The sequence below is a fragment of the Pempheris klunzingeri genome, chromosome 18, assembly GCF_042242105.1.
Source record: "Pempheris klunzingeri isolate RE-2024b chromosome 18, fPemKlu1.hap1, whole genome shotgun sequence".
NCBI lineage: Eukaryota > Metazoa > Chordata > Actinopteri > Acropomatiformes > Pempheridae > Pempheris > Pempheris klunzingeri.
In genome coordinates, this window is record NC_092029.1 from 2,836,261 (window position 1) to 2,852,559 (window position 16,299).

General features: G+C 42.6%; 1 protein-coding gene across 1 annotated transcript in view; it reads left to right on the forward strand.

Annotated features, from left to right (window-relative positions):
• myt1la (myelin transcription factor 1-like, a) overlaps positions 1–16,299 on the forward strand; it is a 47,335-nt gene that overhangs the window by 30,829 nt on the left and 207 nt on the right. The window contains exons 11-23 of the mRNA XM_070849278.1: positions 501–721; positions 2,516–2,817; positions 3,326–3,343; positions 3,883–4,107; positions 8,201–8,352; positions 8,443–8,511; positions 8,622–8,684; positions 8,781–8,864; positions 11,369–11,596; positions 11,841–11,932; positions 12,021–12,124; positions 13,041–13,184; positions 14,873–14,935. Coding sequence (XP_070705379.1) covers positions 501–721; positions 2,516–2,817; positions 3,326–3,343; positions 3,883–4,107; positions 8,201–8,352; positions 8,443–8,511; positions 8,622–8,684; positions 8,781–8,864; positions 11,369–11,596; positions 11,841–11,932; positions 12,021–12,124; positions 13,041–13,184; positions 14,873–14,935 — 1,765 coding nt within the window. The remainder of the gene's footprint in view (positions 1–500; positions 722–2,515; positions 2,818–3,325; positions 3,344–3,882; positions 4,108–8,200; positions 8,353–8,442; positions 8,512–8,621; positions 8,685–8,780; positions 8,865–11,368; positions 11,597–11,840; positions 11,933–12,020; positions 12,125–13,040; positions 13,185–14,872; positions 14,936–16,299) is intronic.

Sequence of the window (16,299 nt, forward strand, 5' to 3'; positions counted from 1 at the left end):
TAACCATCATAGAAAAATAGTAGTAAATGTTTTTGTCATGCAGCTTAACCTCTAACTGGCATATGTCAGTGACAATAAGGATGCTGAATGGCATTAAAATCTAAGCATAAAACAACACCAAACTGACTTTATCCTTCCTGTCAGGGATGCTGAATGGTGCAGTAAAAGCCCCACACTTGTGTTGGTGTGAAGCAGCTGCAGACTTCAACTTAAATTTAACTGGGGAATCACAATAAGTAAAAGCCTGTGTCTTAAATCAGGGATGCCAAATGGTGTAGTGATAATATGTGGAACCTTTTTTTTAAAAATTTCATTTACAAATGTCACATAAAGCAGACACGTCAGAGTCGGTTTGTCTTGCCGTGCAGGTAAACCTCTGTGGGATGCTAAATGGTGCAGTCGTATTTCCAGCAAACTCCGTGAACACAGCGTCTACTTTCTCTCTTGTTCGTTGTCGTCTCGGCTTTGGGAAACATGGCTCCTCTCTGGTTGCCTTTCAGGCCAATGTGTTTCGTCAAGCAGCTGGAGATCCCTCAGTACGGCTACAAGAACAACGTTCCCACCAGCACGCCGCGGTCCAACCTGGCCAAGGAGCTGGAAAAATACTCCAAGACCAGCTACGACTACGCCGGCTACGACAGCCAGCATGGCGGCTATGGAAAGAGAGGCCCGACAGCCAAGTCCCACCACGGGCGAGATACCTCCCCGAAGGGATACGACGGTAAAAATGAACACGCTTCCACAAGCTGATCTGAATTCTTCTCTCACAATAAGAATATGCAACTATCATTTATTTATGTCGTTTATTCGTCTCCTTTGTTTTGAAGGAGGTGCAGCGTTCTGGTTTAAAGACGTTTTAGCTTCCTGGTGGAAAGAAATATGTCACAGTGTGTGGCGGCAATGCACAGATGCTGCATCTACGGTACAAGACTGGAATTTAAAACAAGTTAGGAGAAGAATAACAAGAAGAAAATCTCTTAGATTCAGTCCTAATCCCTTTTTGTCTGTTTATTGATATGCCAAATTCTCCGCGCATGGAGAACATTAACATTTATTTGAATTCATGACGTTTCCGTTCCAAATTATTTTAATGGTAAATTTAAAATGGGATTTAAAAAACAGATGGTCTGAAACTCTATCAGTCCTTTGTCTCTTTGGAGGGAATACAACCTGAAAAATGAACCCACTATGGGGGATTTCTATTCATTTTCCTATTCTAGGGAGAACATTTTGTACTTGACATAAAAGCTTGACAACACACACACACACACACACACATTAACACACACACACACACACACATGCTCAGTACTCGGTGTATTCTCTTTGTTATAGCAGTGAAAGCGCCGGTGTTTTCCGCCTCTCCACATGGCTAGAGTGAAAGCAGAGCAGAGTTATGGAAATGCCAAGCTAAGAGCCTGTGTCCTCTGAGCAGTGGATGGAGGGATGGAGGGAGGGAGGGAGGGAGGGAGGGAGAGAGAGAGGGAGGGAGGGAGGAGGTGCAGATGGAGGGATTGTGAAATAGGAGAGAGATAATGGAGGCGAGCCCTGTTTCTTTGGCTGGGAGCCATTAGTGAGACGCAGGCAAGAGGGAGGTTTTTAGACGAGGTGTCTGCGCTCCCCTCCGTCACGACTCCCTCCCTCCCTCCCTCCCTCCCTCCCTCCTTTCTAACATCCTCCCCTCCATCAGCATCACTCCAGCCTGCCGAGCCCCGATTCACCATCACACCAGCACACAATCACCGTGTCTCTCTCCCTTTGTCTTTGTCCCTACAGCTGCCTCTCTTTTCATCTCTGCCTGTTTTATTTTTAGTCCGTCTCGTTCTGTCTCCTTGTCTGTATTTTTCTTGTTGTCAACAAATCCCGTGAAAAAAAACAAATATTAGTCCGTCTCTCAGTACTTTCTGACTTTCCTACCCTGACTGTGGCTCTGAGCAGCATCACCAGTCGCCCCTGCTGAAGGCAGAAATCATCAAATATGCAGAATTTCCTGTACCACTGTACTATTTTGCAAAATTTCACTTAAAATAGATAGAAATAGTGCATTTGTTTGGGACTATATTCAGTGGCGGATTAATCTACATTTGGTGCTCTAGTGAGTATTTGGGGCAGCAGGGCTGAGGTGTGTGTGACAAACTACAGTGTGTGTGTTCATGGTGATGAAGGAAGATGTCACCCAGTGCAGTAGTGCGGCTCACTGATGTGTTTTTAGTAGTTTTTGGACAATAATGGAGCTTTATGGCTCAGAGGAAGAGGGTTCATCACGCTCTGCAGACAGTACTTGCTAGCAGGAGACACTCATTGATGGCTTTGATGTAGTACAGAATATCTCCATCCTCCCAGCCCTCTCTCCCTCTTTCTCTTTGTCAGCCCGTCTATTTTTTGCATGTTTGAAAATGCAACAGAACTTCTGTTGGTAATTTTAGATCCTCTCTAACAATCCATCTGCTGCACATTTTGGCCGAGAGCCCGCGTCAATCTGACAAATCAGCCATACGTGTGTGCGTCCCCACAGCTAAGCGCTACTGTAAGACGTCGAGCCCGGCCAGCAGCACGACCAGCAGCTACGCTCCCAGCAGCAGCAGCAGCCTGAGCTGTGGGGGAGGAGGAGGTGGCGGAGGAGGAGGAGGAGGTGGAGGAGTAGGAGGAGGAGGAGGAGGAAGCAGCGCCAGCAGCACCTGCAGTAAGAGCAGCTTCGACTACACCCACGACATGGAGGCAGCCCACATGGCGGCCACGGCCATCCTGAACCTGTCGACGAGGTGCAGGGAGCTCCCGCACGCTCTGGGAGGGAAACCCCAGGACCTTCTGACACAGGTAGTCTGCGGCGGCGTGCACAAACACGGCACGTCTGCCTTCATACATCACATTCACATTCACACGCTGTGGCAGGAGTGGAAAAATTATATTATAATATCATTTTGATTTGTAGAAGTTAAACTGTATGCGAGTTATTAAATAAAAGCATTCAAAATGACATAGTGAAAGTTAGTTTTTTAAGGTTTATTACAACTTAAGTCTTGAGTTTTCGTGTTTGACTATCAGTAATATTAACACTGGACCCAACAAGGTAGCTGTTGAGATCTGGGAACACTAAACAGAAGCTGTAAGATGATTAAACAGCTCAGTTAAAATTATTTAGAAGAGACAGCAGCTCACAAATTCTGTTCTTAACACAGTCGTTCATACAGTTTTCCTTTGCAGTGAGGGATGACAGCATTTCAGGTGCGCTCCATTGCTTTTTTTTTTTTTTTTTACCTCTAAATAAAGTTAGTTAAGATAATTTGCATAAACTGTTTTTTCCCCGTGTTTTCTATGTTTCCAGATCTCAGCAGTCAACTTGGTGAGTACAATGTTGTTATAACTGATAAAACATGATGGACAAAAGTACAAAAGTGACGTTGTAATAGTTGTAATAATCATAAACATCATCCTTTATTAAAAGTGCGTCCATCCTGACCCACAGTGAAGTGTTGAGGCTGATATTGAGGTTAAAACTGGAAAGTTTAATAAATCTGGTGATGATTTATCAGTTTTTTTATCATTTAAAACGTAACATGAACAGATGCCTATGGAGCATAAGAATAAGGATCATAAGGATTTTACACATGAAAATATTCTCAGATGACTTTAGATTTCAAAAAGTTTGAAAGACACGTGCATTTACAGGAAAGGTCTAATGATGATGGTGATTATGGTCGTGTGTTTGGAGCTCGACTCAGTTTTTTTATATTTAATCCAACTTCCACCGTCACTGAACCAGTTTAACTTTGGTTATTAAAGACAGGTACTTAAAAATCCCTTAGCAGTGTCACAAACTACTTTTATTCATTTGCCGTTACACTGGTGATATCAGATCTTTTCCCCGCCTGTGTCCATCAGAGTCCGGTTGGCGATCTGGACGACAGCGGCGCGGTGGACGTGGCCGGTCAGCCCGGCGGCCCGGAGGGCAGCGGGACGGTGCTGACCCCTCTGCAGCCGATGTCGCCCCAGCGGCAGGCTCTGCTCAGCAGCCGCTGCTACCAGCTGAGCGACACCGACTGCTGGGACCTGCCCGTCGACTACACCAAGATCAAGCGGCTGGGAGACGAGCAGGACCACAAAGAGGTAACGGGAAGGTCTACGGCAGACGATGTGATGAATCAGATTGACAGACTTTATGGTTTACAGTTCACATATAATACATGAACACTACAGCTTTAATGTTTAGACAGTTAGAGATGTTTAAAAACTCCATGTAGCCCAGAGTTACCAGACTTTATATTATATACTTTAAATATATATATTAGTATTCTAAAGTTTAACTGTTTACAGGTTTTTATTTTATTCACAACTTTCCTAATAATTTTCACATCATTTCTTGAAATGTTCCTGGACAGAGCTACGTATTTTGTTCCTTGTTGTATTCTGCACATTGTTAGTTTACTTTAAGTTTAGTTAGTCGTGTTAAAAACCAGCAGGAATTTCATCCAATATCCACAAATTATTGGAAACTTTATTCGTCACGTGTTTAGTCGTCTGCTGACAGATTTCCCATTTTTGCCTTTTTAGCTGATGTGCTGTGGTAACGATCAATTTGATTTAACTAACAGAACAATTAATTCTATTGTACAATGTCTCATTTACCTACAATATCAGTAGTTATATGATATAATTACTTACTGTAGCTCTTTCTAAAAACTTTATATGACAGTATGAGGGATTCACTGACCCCTCTCTCCTTAACAGACACTGCAAACGTCTACAAGTTAAGAATTAAGTAAGATTAATGTAAAGTTTGTACAGTTTGCCTCATTCACATACTGCAGAAGCGTCTGACATATTGCTGCACAATATACTGGAGGCAGTGTGAGCTTCTTGTACTTTCCCAGCGTGTACAGTGAGAGTTCAGGGTTTACACAGTTTACAACTTAGAAGTTAGTTGACAGAGTTTACAGAGTGAAATGCACAGATGCACTGAAGAAGTCTGGTTTGGAGTTATGGTTAGTACTGCAGCCGATGGCATCTTCATCATGCAGCATTTATTCATTATTCATTGATCATTATTGAGAAGGGTACTGCAGACGAATGGACTCATTTACACTGACGCACATTAATGGACTTTGGGGTCGTTTCGGCACCATAAGTTCGGGTTAAACTTCAAAAGTTGGGTGATGGCGGAGGGACAAAGGCCGAGAGAACTGAGTCACTTCACTCTAAACCTTAAATCCACCTTAAACTGTAACATGTGTATTGAATAAATGTGAAAACTGAAGCTCAACATGTTGCTCGTGCTCCACAATCATGATTAAGGGCTTTGGCCACCTAATTTGATATTTAGCCAGCCTGTCCCCTAATAATGCCAAGTAAGGATAATTTGAAGCATGAAATTGAGAGATTTAAGGAGCCCAGACTTTATATTAAAGGGTGTGTGCAAAGATTAGGAGATGATTACGGTTTAAAAGCTGTTTAAAGGGCTTGCTTGTCCCCTCATGCGTAGTAGAAAAGCACCATAGAGAAACTGTGGCCTGAATTTTGCGAGGGCGTACTACTGGTTGCTAGTACGCATAATATCTGCATCACTTTACATATATAAGAGGGAATTTGTCTCTGAGTTTGGAAAGGTCCGATGTGTGTGTGTGTGTGTGTGTAGGTGTGTGTGAACACCTTCACTAACCAAAGGCATGAAAGCTGCTCAGAGGGACGGCGCTTGCCAAAGTTGTCCATCACTGCTCAGTTTTTGCTGTTATTCCTCACCCCAGAGCCCCTAAATAGAAATAGTTCAGCATAATGATAATAATAATAGTAATATAATTCTGTTTTCTTATTATATAATAACAAGAAAAGGTCAGACAAAGAGAAGGCTGCTGTGGTAAAAGAAGGGAGCCCACTTTGTACTTTAGGGAATAAAAGATTATCGAGTTTTAACTTTGATATAAAAGAAGAAAATGGATCACAGGCAGAGCAGAGACGGACAATCAGGCAGCAAAAAGATCTGAGAATTACACTTAAAAATGCTCTAAAGAAAACAGTTTAGGAGTAAAAAAACTCCCTCATTCACTCATTCACTCCGGCCTTTATAATTATAGACTCCCAGAAGTTTAGTGAGCAGTAAACTGAGATTTCAGACACTTTCCAATCATTGTCATTTGTATCATCACTGGCTGCTGTGGGATTGTTAGCAGAAACTTCTTTTTCCACTCCGGCGCATCATTAAATCAAATGGGGGAGGTAAAATGTGGTGCACTATAATGCAAATATGGAGGGATTTCAGGCACAGCCAGAGATTTTACCTCACATCTGCCCCATTGTTGTATTATTACATTTGCTTTTATTCTACGGAGTGCAGTGCAGAGAAAAGTGAGCCAAATCTTAGACTCTGCATCATGTAGGACCCTAACAGGCTATTTGTGGAGCTCTCTTAACTAAAGAGCATCTTTAAGTCTAAAGAAATTTGGTACGTGACTTTTGTTCTTAGCTTTGTGAGTGGGAGTAAAAGTAAAAGGCTTTTTTTTCCTTTATCACGTAGTTGTAGTGGTTTTATCACTAACCCTGGCTGATCTCTGCAGCAGGCTCAGTGCGCTCTCATGTGGTCAGAGGCGGCAGTGCGTCCGCTCCGACCCAGCAGCGCTCTGAATGAACGCTTCAGGAGCTCGAGCATGCCGCATTAAAATGCTGAATTACACCGTTAATACATAAGTAAAACACGATAGATCATCTGCACGCTTTAAATCCTCACAGATCTGATATCACACAGCGCAATCCATGCAGCAAATTGCTACATTTGCCTCGTTGGATTTAGAGCGCTGAAGTGAAAGGTTTTAATCAGGAGAGTAATTGCGTTTGTTAATGAAGCACAACATTGCAGAGGAGGCCGGAGCCTGGAGCTCTCCGACTGATGGGATTTTCTCCAGACAGTCCTGAACGATTTTTTGCTCCCGAGTGAGGAGGTGTGATGTGAGGACTGCAGAGCAGACTGCAGCGCTCGCAGCCACGGAGGCTCTTGTGTCCAACTGATGCAGAGGGAGTGTGAACTGGTTAACTGGTGCTGATGAAGCATCAGCACGGGTGGAGATGATCACATAGCGCAGTGTGAGCAGGAGGAAATACGTGTGTTCTCACCTCCAGCTGCCACCTGGAGAAAAATAAATACTGGAAATGATAAACCTGACACACAGAGGAGCTCTGCTGCCATGCTTTGTCCCACAAACACACCATTCTGTATTTCTTGATGCACCTTTACGATGATATATTTAGTTATTTAGAGTATTTGTCATACCCACAGCACAGTACAGCCTCCATTACTTTCTCCTCACAGCCTCTGCAGGGTTTCTTTGCCCTTTGGTTTGATTGTAGTTGCTTTGCTCCCCATTTGTCCAATGAAAAAACATGAGAAAAGCCCATTATAATGTCCTGAGGCTCGATGTAAAGTCGCCAGGTGTCTTGTTTAGTCTGATCAACAGTCAAAAAACCTGAGGATATTCAATTAATTATCACATGAGATAAAGAAAAGCATCAAATCCTCATAACCAATAAGCTAGAAACTGGAAATATTTGGCAGTTCTGCTTCAAAAATGAATAAAACGACGAAGTGATAGTCAAACTAAATAGTTTCTCATCATCATATCATTGATTATCATTGTCATCTAAACATTTCAACTCTAATTCAGATCATAACTTAATTATTTTATCATTATTATCCGTGTCATTTACCAATGATGAAGCTTGAAGCTGATAATGACATTATAGGGTCAATTACCGCTTGTTGTTAATGAGATAAAAATAAATACTCTCTGCCACCGAACATGCAGTAAAAAAAGCTCCAAAACACACTGAGAATAGCTGCGGAGGTCACATCATCCTCATTTCAAAGGTGCTTATGGAGCTGTGCTGCTCCCATTCACACAGTTGAGTCACGTTGGTCGTCAGAAAAGCTGCTAAAACACAAGTGAACAGAAACGTTTAGTAAAAGTTTCTGCTGGTCAACCTGCTTCATCTATTTATCCACTTATGGGTTTGTTTAACAGGGGCAGTACAAACATCTTCCTAAAAAGAATCTAACTGGAAACTTAAGACAGTTATTGAAATAGTTAATAAGCAGGAAGAGCAGTAATTAAAGTATAAATAATATGTTCTGTGTACAGGTGGACAGACGCAGTGTTGTAGAATCGGTGTGTTGTGTTAAATAAGTTAACGCCGAGCCTGTAGTGACATGTTGTAGTCGGCATATTTCTCGTCCCTACACCAGAGCGACGAGCTGGATCCCTTCCAGGAGCTGCTGGACGAGCAGCGCTACCCGGCCGAGGTCACCATGCCCAGCCCCAAGCACCACAAGTACCCGCCCTGCAAGGAGAGCAAGAAGGAGCTCATCACGTGAGAACCCGCTCGTAACCTCTCACCTCGTTAACATCGCACGGGCTTTACTGCTCGGACGTGTGGTTTCAGGCTCTCCTCTTCCCGCAGGTTGTCAAGCTGCCAGCTGGCCGACAAGAACATCCGCGGGATGATGACGACCAACTCACAAGATCTCAAGTAAGTCTGCAAAGCGAAATTAGAAAAGCCAAACCCACGCAACTCCAACTGCTTGCTGTCAGATGCTAACACGCTTGTGAGGTTTTGACCTTCTTGTGTTTGCGCCCCAGGTGCCCGACCCCCGGCTGTGATGGATCTGGACACATCACTGGAAACTACGCGTCCCACAGGAGGTACAGCGGCCACGCTTCAAAATAAATACACCTGCACAGCACAAACACGCAGCACTTCACCGTACCTGTCGTTTTAATTCGTCCTCTGTCCTGCAGTCTGTCCGGTTGTCCACGAGCCAAGAAGAGCGGCATCAAAATCCTCCACAGCAAAGAGGACAAGGACGACCAGGAGCCCATAAAGTGAGGTTTCTGAGAGGCTTGATGTGAAGTGCTGGGGAGGGGGGGGGATTGTGAAAAATCTCAGCCTTAAATGAGTAATTTTTGCAGTCAATATGCTTATTTCATTAACTCAATTTACTAAAGTATGCTCTTAAATTACTCGATTCGCCTCCTCACCTCTATCTCATGGAAGACAGCCGCATGCCGTCACCGCATCCACTCACAGTTTTGTGTTTCACAGCCAAAACCTGGAGTATCTCAGCCCAGCGCTTAAATAGAATCCAATTAAACCTAAGCAGTGTTTGGCGACGGTGCCGAGAGGACAAGGACAAACAGAAAGCAGATGACAACTATTGCTTTTGGGATGTTAATGAACTCATTTGAGGGCAACATTTTGTGTTTTGAAGAAAACGATTAGCTGCCGGCGGTGTTTACAGATTGTTTTTGAATACAGAAAAACAAGCTGTAAAGAAGATGTTGACGTGTCATCACCTTATTAAGTTGATGCCGTGAACTTGTTAGCAAACTTTTGCTAGTTTCCACATCCAGCGAACTTTGAGCACCGTGAACTTGTAGTGATGCTTCTGACAATCAGACAAATCCAAGCCAAATACTCTAATGTCTCATAGAGTCTGGTGATAACTCTCTGTGGGTTGACTCCTCTCGCAAACTTTGGACCCATTGTTGATGTAAAAGCACTGATTGGTGCAGCTTTAAGGGTTTAATTTAAGGGTAAAAAAGACTGCATTAAGTCAACAAAACAAGTAAACCATGTTGTTATGGGTAAGTTAACCATTTAGGGGTTTATTTGCACCATGTATAGACGTATCTGGAGCTGAGGTTTGGCTTCAGGGTTGGCAAAGGACAAACTAACAAACAAAACCAACTCTACTTTAACAATTTTACAATACGAGAAACACTTTTACAAACGCTGAGACAAATTTACAAGTAACTTTTTCAACCAGAAAGGGAATGTACCAACTGTCGAGTAGAACCGGAAGTGATAAGGAGTTCATGGCGACCCACGATGGACGGCAGTCAAACGGTCTTTTGCCCATTTTGTGGCGAACATATGAGCCGATTAACGCGGTACATTCCCTTTCTGGTTGAAAAAGTTACTTGTAAATTTGTCTCGGCGTTTGTAAAAGTGTTTCACGTCTTGTAAATTTGTTTTCTCAAATGTAAATTTGTCTCAGGACTTGTAAATGTGTTATGGCAATGTAATTTTGTTTTCTGATTTGTAAAAATGTTTTCTAAAATGTAAAATTGTTTTGCACCTCCCGGCCACCGTACCTAAAGCTAAAAACTCATGCTGTCAGAATTACGGTTACAGCGAAGGAAAGTGAAACACATGACTAACCAATGATGACTGTCTTTATTATTTGGTATTAATGGATTCTCTTTAGCCTATAAAATGTTGCCCACCAAAGATTCTGGGAGCCCAAAGCTGCCGTCTTCAGTTTGGTTCAAGACGAGCAGGTTAAAGTGATTGTTTTTGAATTTATGAACATTTGCTAATTAAATGACTCAACAAAATGTTCCGGCACTATTTGAAATCAAACTTTATCAAAAATTCTTCCCGTTTCAACTCACCGAAGCTTGTAATACAGTTTTTATGACTTTATAAATACAAGCTTCACATTTCCTAAATAGACCTTAATAGCAGCAACATTACAGTGAAGGCGCTCTGCCTGTCAAGCTGGTGACTGATTCATCAGCTGGCTGTTAAAATGCTGCATGTGTACGCTGACCTTTCTAACTTTAGGAGAGGGTGTTTTAGAGAGGAGCTGTGGTCAGTCCTCAACTTCACCTCCTGCTCCCAGCAGGCCAAGCCCAGTAAAGGTTAGCACTGGTGAGCGTTTGACATTTTCCTTAACGCAGAGCCATAATGTTAAGCCAATACGACCTTGTGAATAATCTAAAGTTCAGCCGGTGTCAGTCTGCAGCCAGCTGTTGCTCCCACCTCAGTTCCACCCACCATCATCATTAACAGTGGAATCATAATTAAGCTTAACCTGAGCCCGGCTGGGGAGCGGCCCGCCGACGCTCGGCTCATTCTAATCAGCCCAAATGTCACCGCGAAGGGCGTCCTGCTCTGCTGTCGTGGCCTTGAGGCCCCGGAGGGGAGGAGGAGGATGGAGGATGGAGGATGGAGGAGGAGGAGGAGGGGGGGATGCAGGTCGGGAGGTGAGTCCTCCCACCTGCATTAAAAGAGTCCTGAACAGAGCATTAGACAATACTGTTCAATAAAAACATGCATTTTAGCTCAATAAGTACAACTTGCATGTACAATCACACATCAGTCTTACAGCCAGTGGAAGCACCTGAAAATAAGGACCACTGCCAACTCTCTTTGACAATTATATGTTTCTTTGTGAGGTTTAACTTGCAAGGTGAAACATGTTTGTTATTCTGACACCAAACCTTTGGATGCACCCACCGACCACTCTGTCCTCCTGCAGCTTGTGATCATGATGTGTGTGTATGTGGGAAAAAAACACCTCTGCGTTCGCTCTTCCTCTCAGGTGTCCAGTGCCGGGCTGCGATGGTCAGGGTCATGTGACGGGGAAGTACGCCTCTCACCGCAGCGCGTCCGGCTGCCCCTTGGCGGCGAAGAGGCAGAAGGACAGCTACGTCAACGGCTCGCAGTTTGTCTGGAAATCTGGCAAGACGGACGGCATGACCTGCCCGACCCCCGGCTGTGACGGCTCGGGACACGTCAGCGGGAGCTTCCTGACCCATCGGAGGTGGGCGTGGCTCTGTGTCATTTTGTTTCAACCATATCACAGTTTTTTATTTGTGTTTGCTCTTGATAGTGTTTTCATTACCGTTGAAAGCTCTACAATGCTTACCTCAGTAAATATTCTCCAAATTAAGTAGTTTGATTTCCTTCCTTACAGGCTGCCGTCAGTTTTAGTTTGATAGATAATCCATTGAGGTCAACCTTTCCTTTAATGTGTGTGTGTGTGTGTGTGTGTGTGTGTGTGTTTATCCCAGTCTCTCCGGTTGTCCTCGTGCCACCTCAGCCATGAAGAAGGCCAGGATGAGCAGCGTAGAGATGCTGACAATCAAGCAAAGAGCATCTAAAGGTCGGAGCCAAACCCAAAGCCAAAATGAAAAAAAAAACACACACCAAAGTTTATTGAAGTCAGATTAAATGTGTTTTTTGGTTTTCAGGCATTGAAAATGATGAAGAAATCAAACAGCTGGATGAAGAAATCAAAGATCTGAACGAGTCTAACAATCAAGTGGAATCAGACATGATAAAACTGAGGACACAAGTAAGACAGTTTCTGTAACATCTGTAACATAAATACATGAATCCCATGGGTTTATATCAGATATAAACATGTGTAGAACTTTTAGCAAATTTTGACACAATAAGAAAACAAAATAATCCCCATTTTGATTTTAGCCGTTTATGCTGTTTGCAGATAACAAAAACTTCCACTTTGCCGTTTTTTTGATCAGTGTTAAGCTGCCGTCAATGAAACGCAAAGCTTATCTTACAGATGGTTTATATTAAAAGCCTCTCAGCAGCATTTAAGGGGAAATCCGTCCATTTTTTGGGTCGTCTTTACATCTAAAACATCTGCAGGAAGTGTTGGGTTTCTTTGACAGTGACAAAAAAAAAAAACGTCAAAGTACAAGAAAATGGAAATAATTGATAAATGAATAAAGTGACCACAGCGGACAACTTTTCAGTTCAGAAATGCAGATTCAGTGGAGGAGTTAGGCAGCACTTTGCTTTACTGAAGGGTAAGAGCAGAGGATAGTACAGCCTGTTCCAGAAGTCAGAACCATAAATCCAGGCAGAGGTACAATAGCATCAGGTAGAGAGACCTGGCACAGGTCAGAAATCCAGATGATCAATCAAAAAGACAGACGGGATGTGAAGCAGGCAGAGAACCAGACAGACTGACTGGTATGAATTCAGAGGATTAATGAGCTGATTGGCAGGCAGGTGATGCAGGGGGAGCAGCAGTGGGTGTGGACGGTGAACTGGAGGGAAAAAGCTGGCAGGAGCTGACTGGAAGATGAGCCGAAGGGTTGGTAGAGGAGGGTGGGGGTTTAGGATCAGGAGGCTCCAACAGTGTCCATGACAGGCATGCTGGGGTGCTGCTGTAGCTTAGGGGGGTCTAAAAAAAATGCCTCCTGAACAGTAACATGCTGATAAATGATGTCCTCGCCCGGTAGATCACCACCATGGAGACCAACCTGAAGTCCATCGAGGAGGAGAACAAGGTGATTGAGCAGCAGAACGACTCGCTGCTGCATGAGCTTGCCAACCTCAGCCAGTCGCTCATCAACAGCTTAGCCAACATCCAGCTTCCTCACATGGTAAGAAAGGAAACCTTTTCAAAACCTGCCTCAGGCCCATGGTTGTTAAGACGTAGATCTTTACAGTCTTCAAAAAGAAGCTCAGAAGCTCAGAAAGAACCGTTTTCTTCTGTTTCAACTCAGCAGCTTTGTTTAAGGATGATTTCACTTAAAATACCTCAGATTTGCAGTCGTCACACCAACAGGCAAACTGAACTGGAAGATTAGAAGAACCTTATCTGTTTTCTGTTAATATGAATATGAATACTACCTACTTAATAACAGATTGTTCATAATCCTTGTAATAGTCCCTTGTTTTGCCCTGACAGGTAGCAGCTTCAATCCTCCACTAACCAAACTTTTAGGCCTTCAGGCTTCAATGTGTTTGGTTTTATTTTGTCTGACCCCAGATTAGATTATTTAACCAGAAGATGTGCAGTGAAATATTGAAATATTGGGGATCAGAGTAGTTATGGTGATTAATGGAGGGATTGGAAACGTGTCTTTAATCTTTTATTCTTCCTAAAAATGTAATTCTGTAAAAGCACCAAGATCAGACAATTTTTTAATCCAGAGTAACTTTTGTTTTCTGATGATTGTTATATCTCGGCGTTGTTGTCAGATTATTTGTTCTTGCATTGAAGAAAACACAATAGACGAAGTAATTTGTTAAGATTCAGATATTCATAACTTTACTTATTATTATTTAGTCTGAAGCTTCTGTCAGATGTTCGTGTGTTTCAGATTTGATGTGCTAATGTTTTTTTTTCTGCTTTGTTTTAAACGTTGAAACGTCTTTGTGGGACAGTAAAGATTTGCTCACAGATTTAATCCAGGGAGGTGTTACAGTCATCTCCAGCCTTTTCTGTAGCGACACTCAGGTTTTTACCTCATCTGCTTCTTTCTGTTCGTCACCTTGTTTTTTTTTTCCCAGCAGTCCATGCTGTGCTTCTTCTCTCCTTTACAACGCCTCACAGAGTCTCACATCTAGAAAACGGCCCCGTCGTTTTTTTTTTTTGGTTTCAGTTTGAGTGAAGTGCTCATGGCTGTTTTGGTATCATGTTGTCTCGGTGTAGAAAGAAGACTGGGGCTAATTGGATAATCTCTCTTTAAGCAGTAGGAACCCGAGTTTCTTGATAACTGGACTCTCTGCTTCCTGTCCTTACATCTATGTGCGGGATTGCTTCATATCACACTGCGAGAAAAATGTCCGTTTTAACAAGGAATTCTGGTCTTTATCCCTCCTGAAAAGAGCTCTGAATCTGAATAGAAATATACTTGAAATACAGTTGCTTGGTTGCCCATAAATTCGTCTGATTTCTGCAAATAGATTAGAAAAATTGGTCGAATTTTTTGTTGTTGTCAGAAAAATACCGATCTCAAACTACGGCTCCATTCTTGTTGCAAGACTCCTGTGGATCTAGGATATGGATTATACCCAGTAACAATAGGAAATGACCAACATGTAGAGTAACGAATGACAAAAGAAGTCGCACCAATCGAGGGCTCAACCATAATTTTTGTTTTGTCTTTTGTTTTGAAGAATCAGAGGAGGGAAACTTCCAGCTGCAGTGTGAGCAGAGCTGGAGGGGAAATGACTTGCTAAGGCGGACGTCGTGTGTTTTTTCTCAGTGTAGTTTATGAAGCCTTGTGACCGCCGCCGTGTGTCTAGCGGGCTAATAGACTTCTCTGTACACCCTCTCCTGTAGAGACAGCTGCCACAGAAAGAGGCCCCAGTAAAGCATAACTGCTGTTTACAGATGCCTCCCAGAGTAAGAGATCCATTTATCCTTTATCCAATTATCCTTCTCTTCTGCACTGTCATCCTCCCCTTCCTGTAACTCCTGAAGCCCACTGTGGTGTCTGCACATCACAACTATCCATTTAAACTGCAATATACAAGAGTCTAATCCAGTTTTACATATATATATATATTAATAACAACAGTCACTAACCTTTCTGTGGACGATTCCAGATGAAAGCCATCTGCATTCAGATGCCTTTTAGCACAAAAGAATATGAAAGTCACACTGGAGAAGCTAAAACAGACTTTAAAAAGAATTTCAGAGTGTCAGGAATTGACTACCAGCATTGATAAAACACATGCATATTATCTGAAATATTTTTAATTCTTAATGATTCACATAATAACGAGAATAATAGTAGCTAATAGTAGCTGATTGGTTGAGTTAAACCATTTGGGTGGAGGCCGATGAGTTCACACTGTTTATTTCAGTATAGAAATAAACAAGCAGAAATAACATGACAATGTTAAAACAACCAAAACCGCACTGAGATTAATAACATATTAACAAATTAAATTAAGTGTCTGAGGACAGATTGTGAAGGAAATTAACTGCGGCAAGGTAAAAATTTTTGGGTGATTGGACGTCATGAAAATGTATAAATTGCTGAAATGTTTAATGACAAAAATCTTTTGGCGTTACTGACAAACAAGGCAAACTTCAGCGTCACCCTTTAGTGTCTCCTGCATGCTACAAACATCAAAGATAAAGTGTTATTATATATTAAATAAGTAGTATTTGACGAACGGCCTGAGAAAATGCATAGAGGTTAAAAAAAAACAAAACACTGGGCCTAAAATTGAGCCTTGAGGTACGCCACATGTAAAACGCAAACAGAAATCATGACAGCAACAAATTTGAATCTGTTTTAAACACACTGATGCTTGTGTGCTTTTCCCACTGAGGTTGAACTCAACCAAAAGCCAACGCTGCTCTGTGTTTAACAAATATTTGAACGACCACAACTCCCAGTCTGCTATGCTAACTTCAACTACCAGTTATGTCTCTTTCATCCGCCCATTGACCTCCCATTAGTTTTTAACATCCTGATTTTGTCTCCATATGCTAAACATTAACCTTCCATCTATCCACAAGCCAGCCAGCCATCCCTCTCCTGATTTTTTGCATGGTTTGGAGTTGCATTGCGTAGACTTTCACAGGCTGAAGTATTAGATGTTAATCATAATATTAAAATGTGATTTAAATTTCAGTGAGTTTGTGTAACCGAGCCATGCTTTCCTGACGGTGTCCCCTTCCTCCCTTGCTGCCCGCCTGTCTTCCAAACCTTTCCCACACTGTTTTAAGAGAAAATATACTGACTGTCTGTGAAA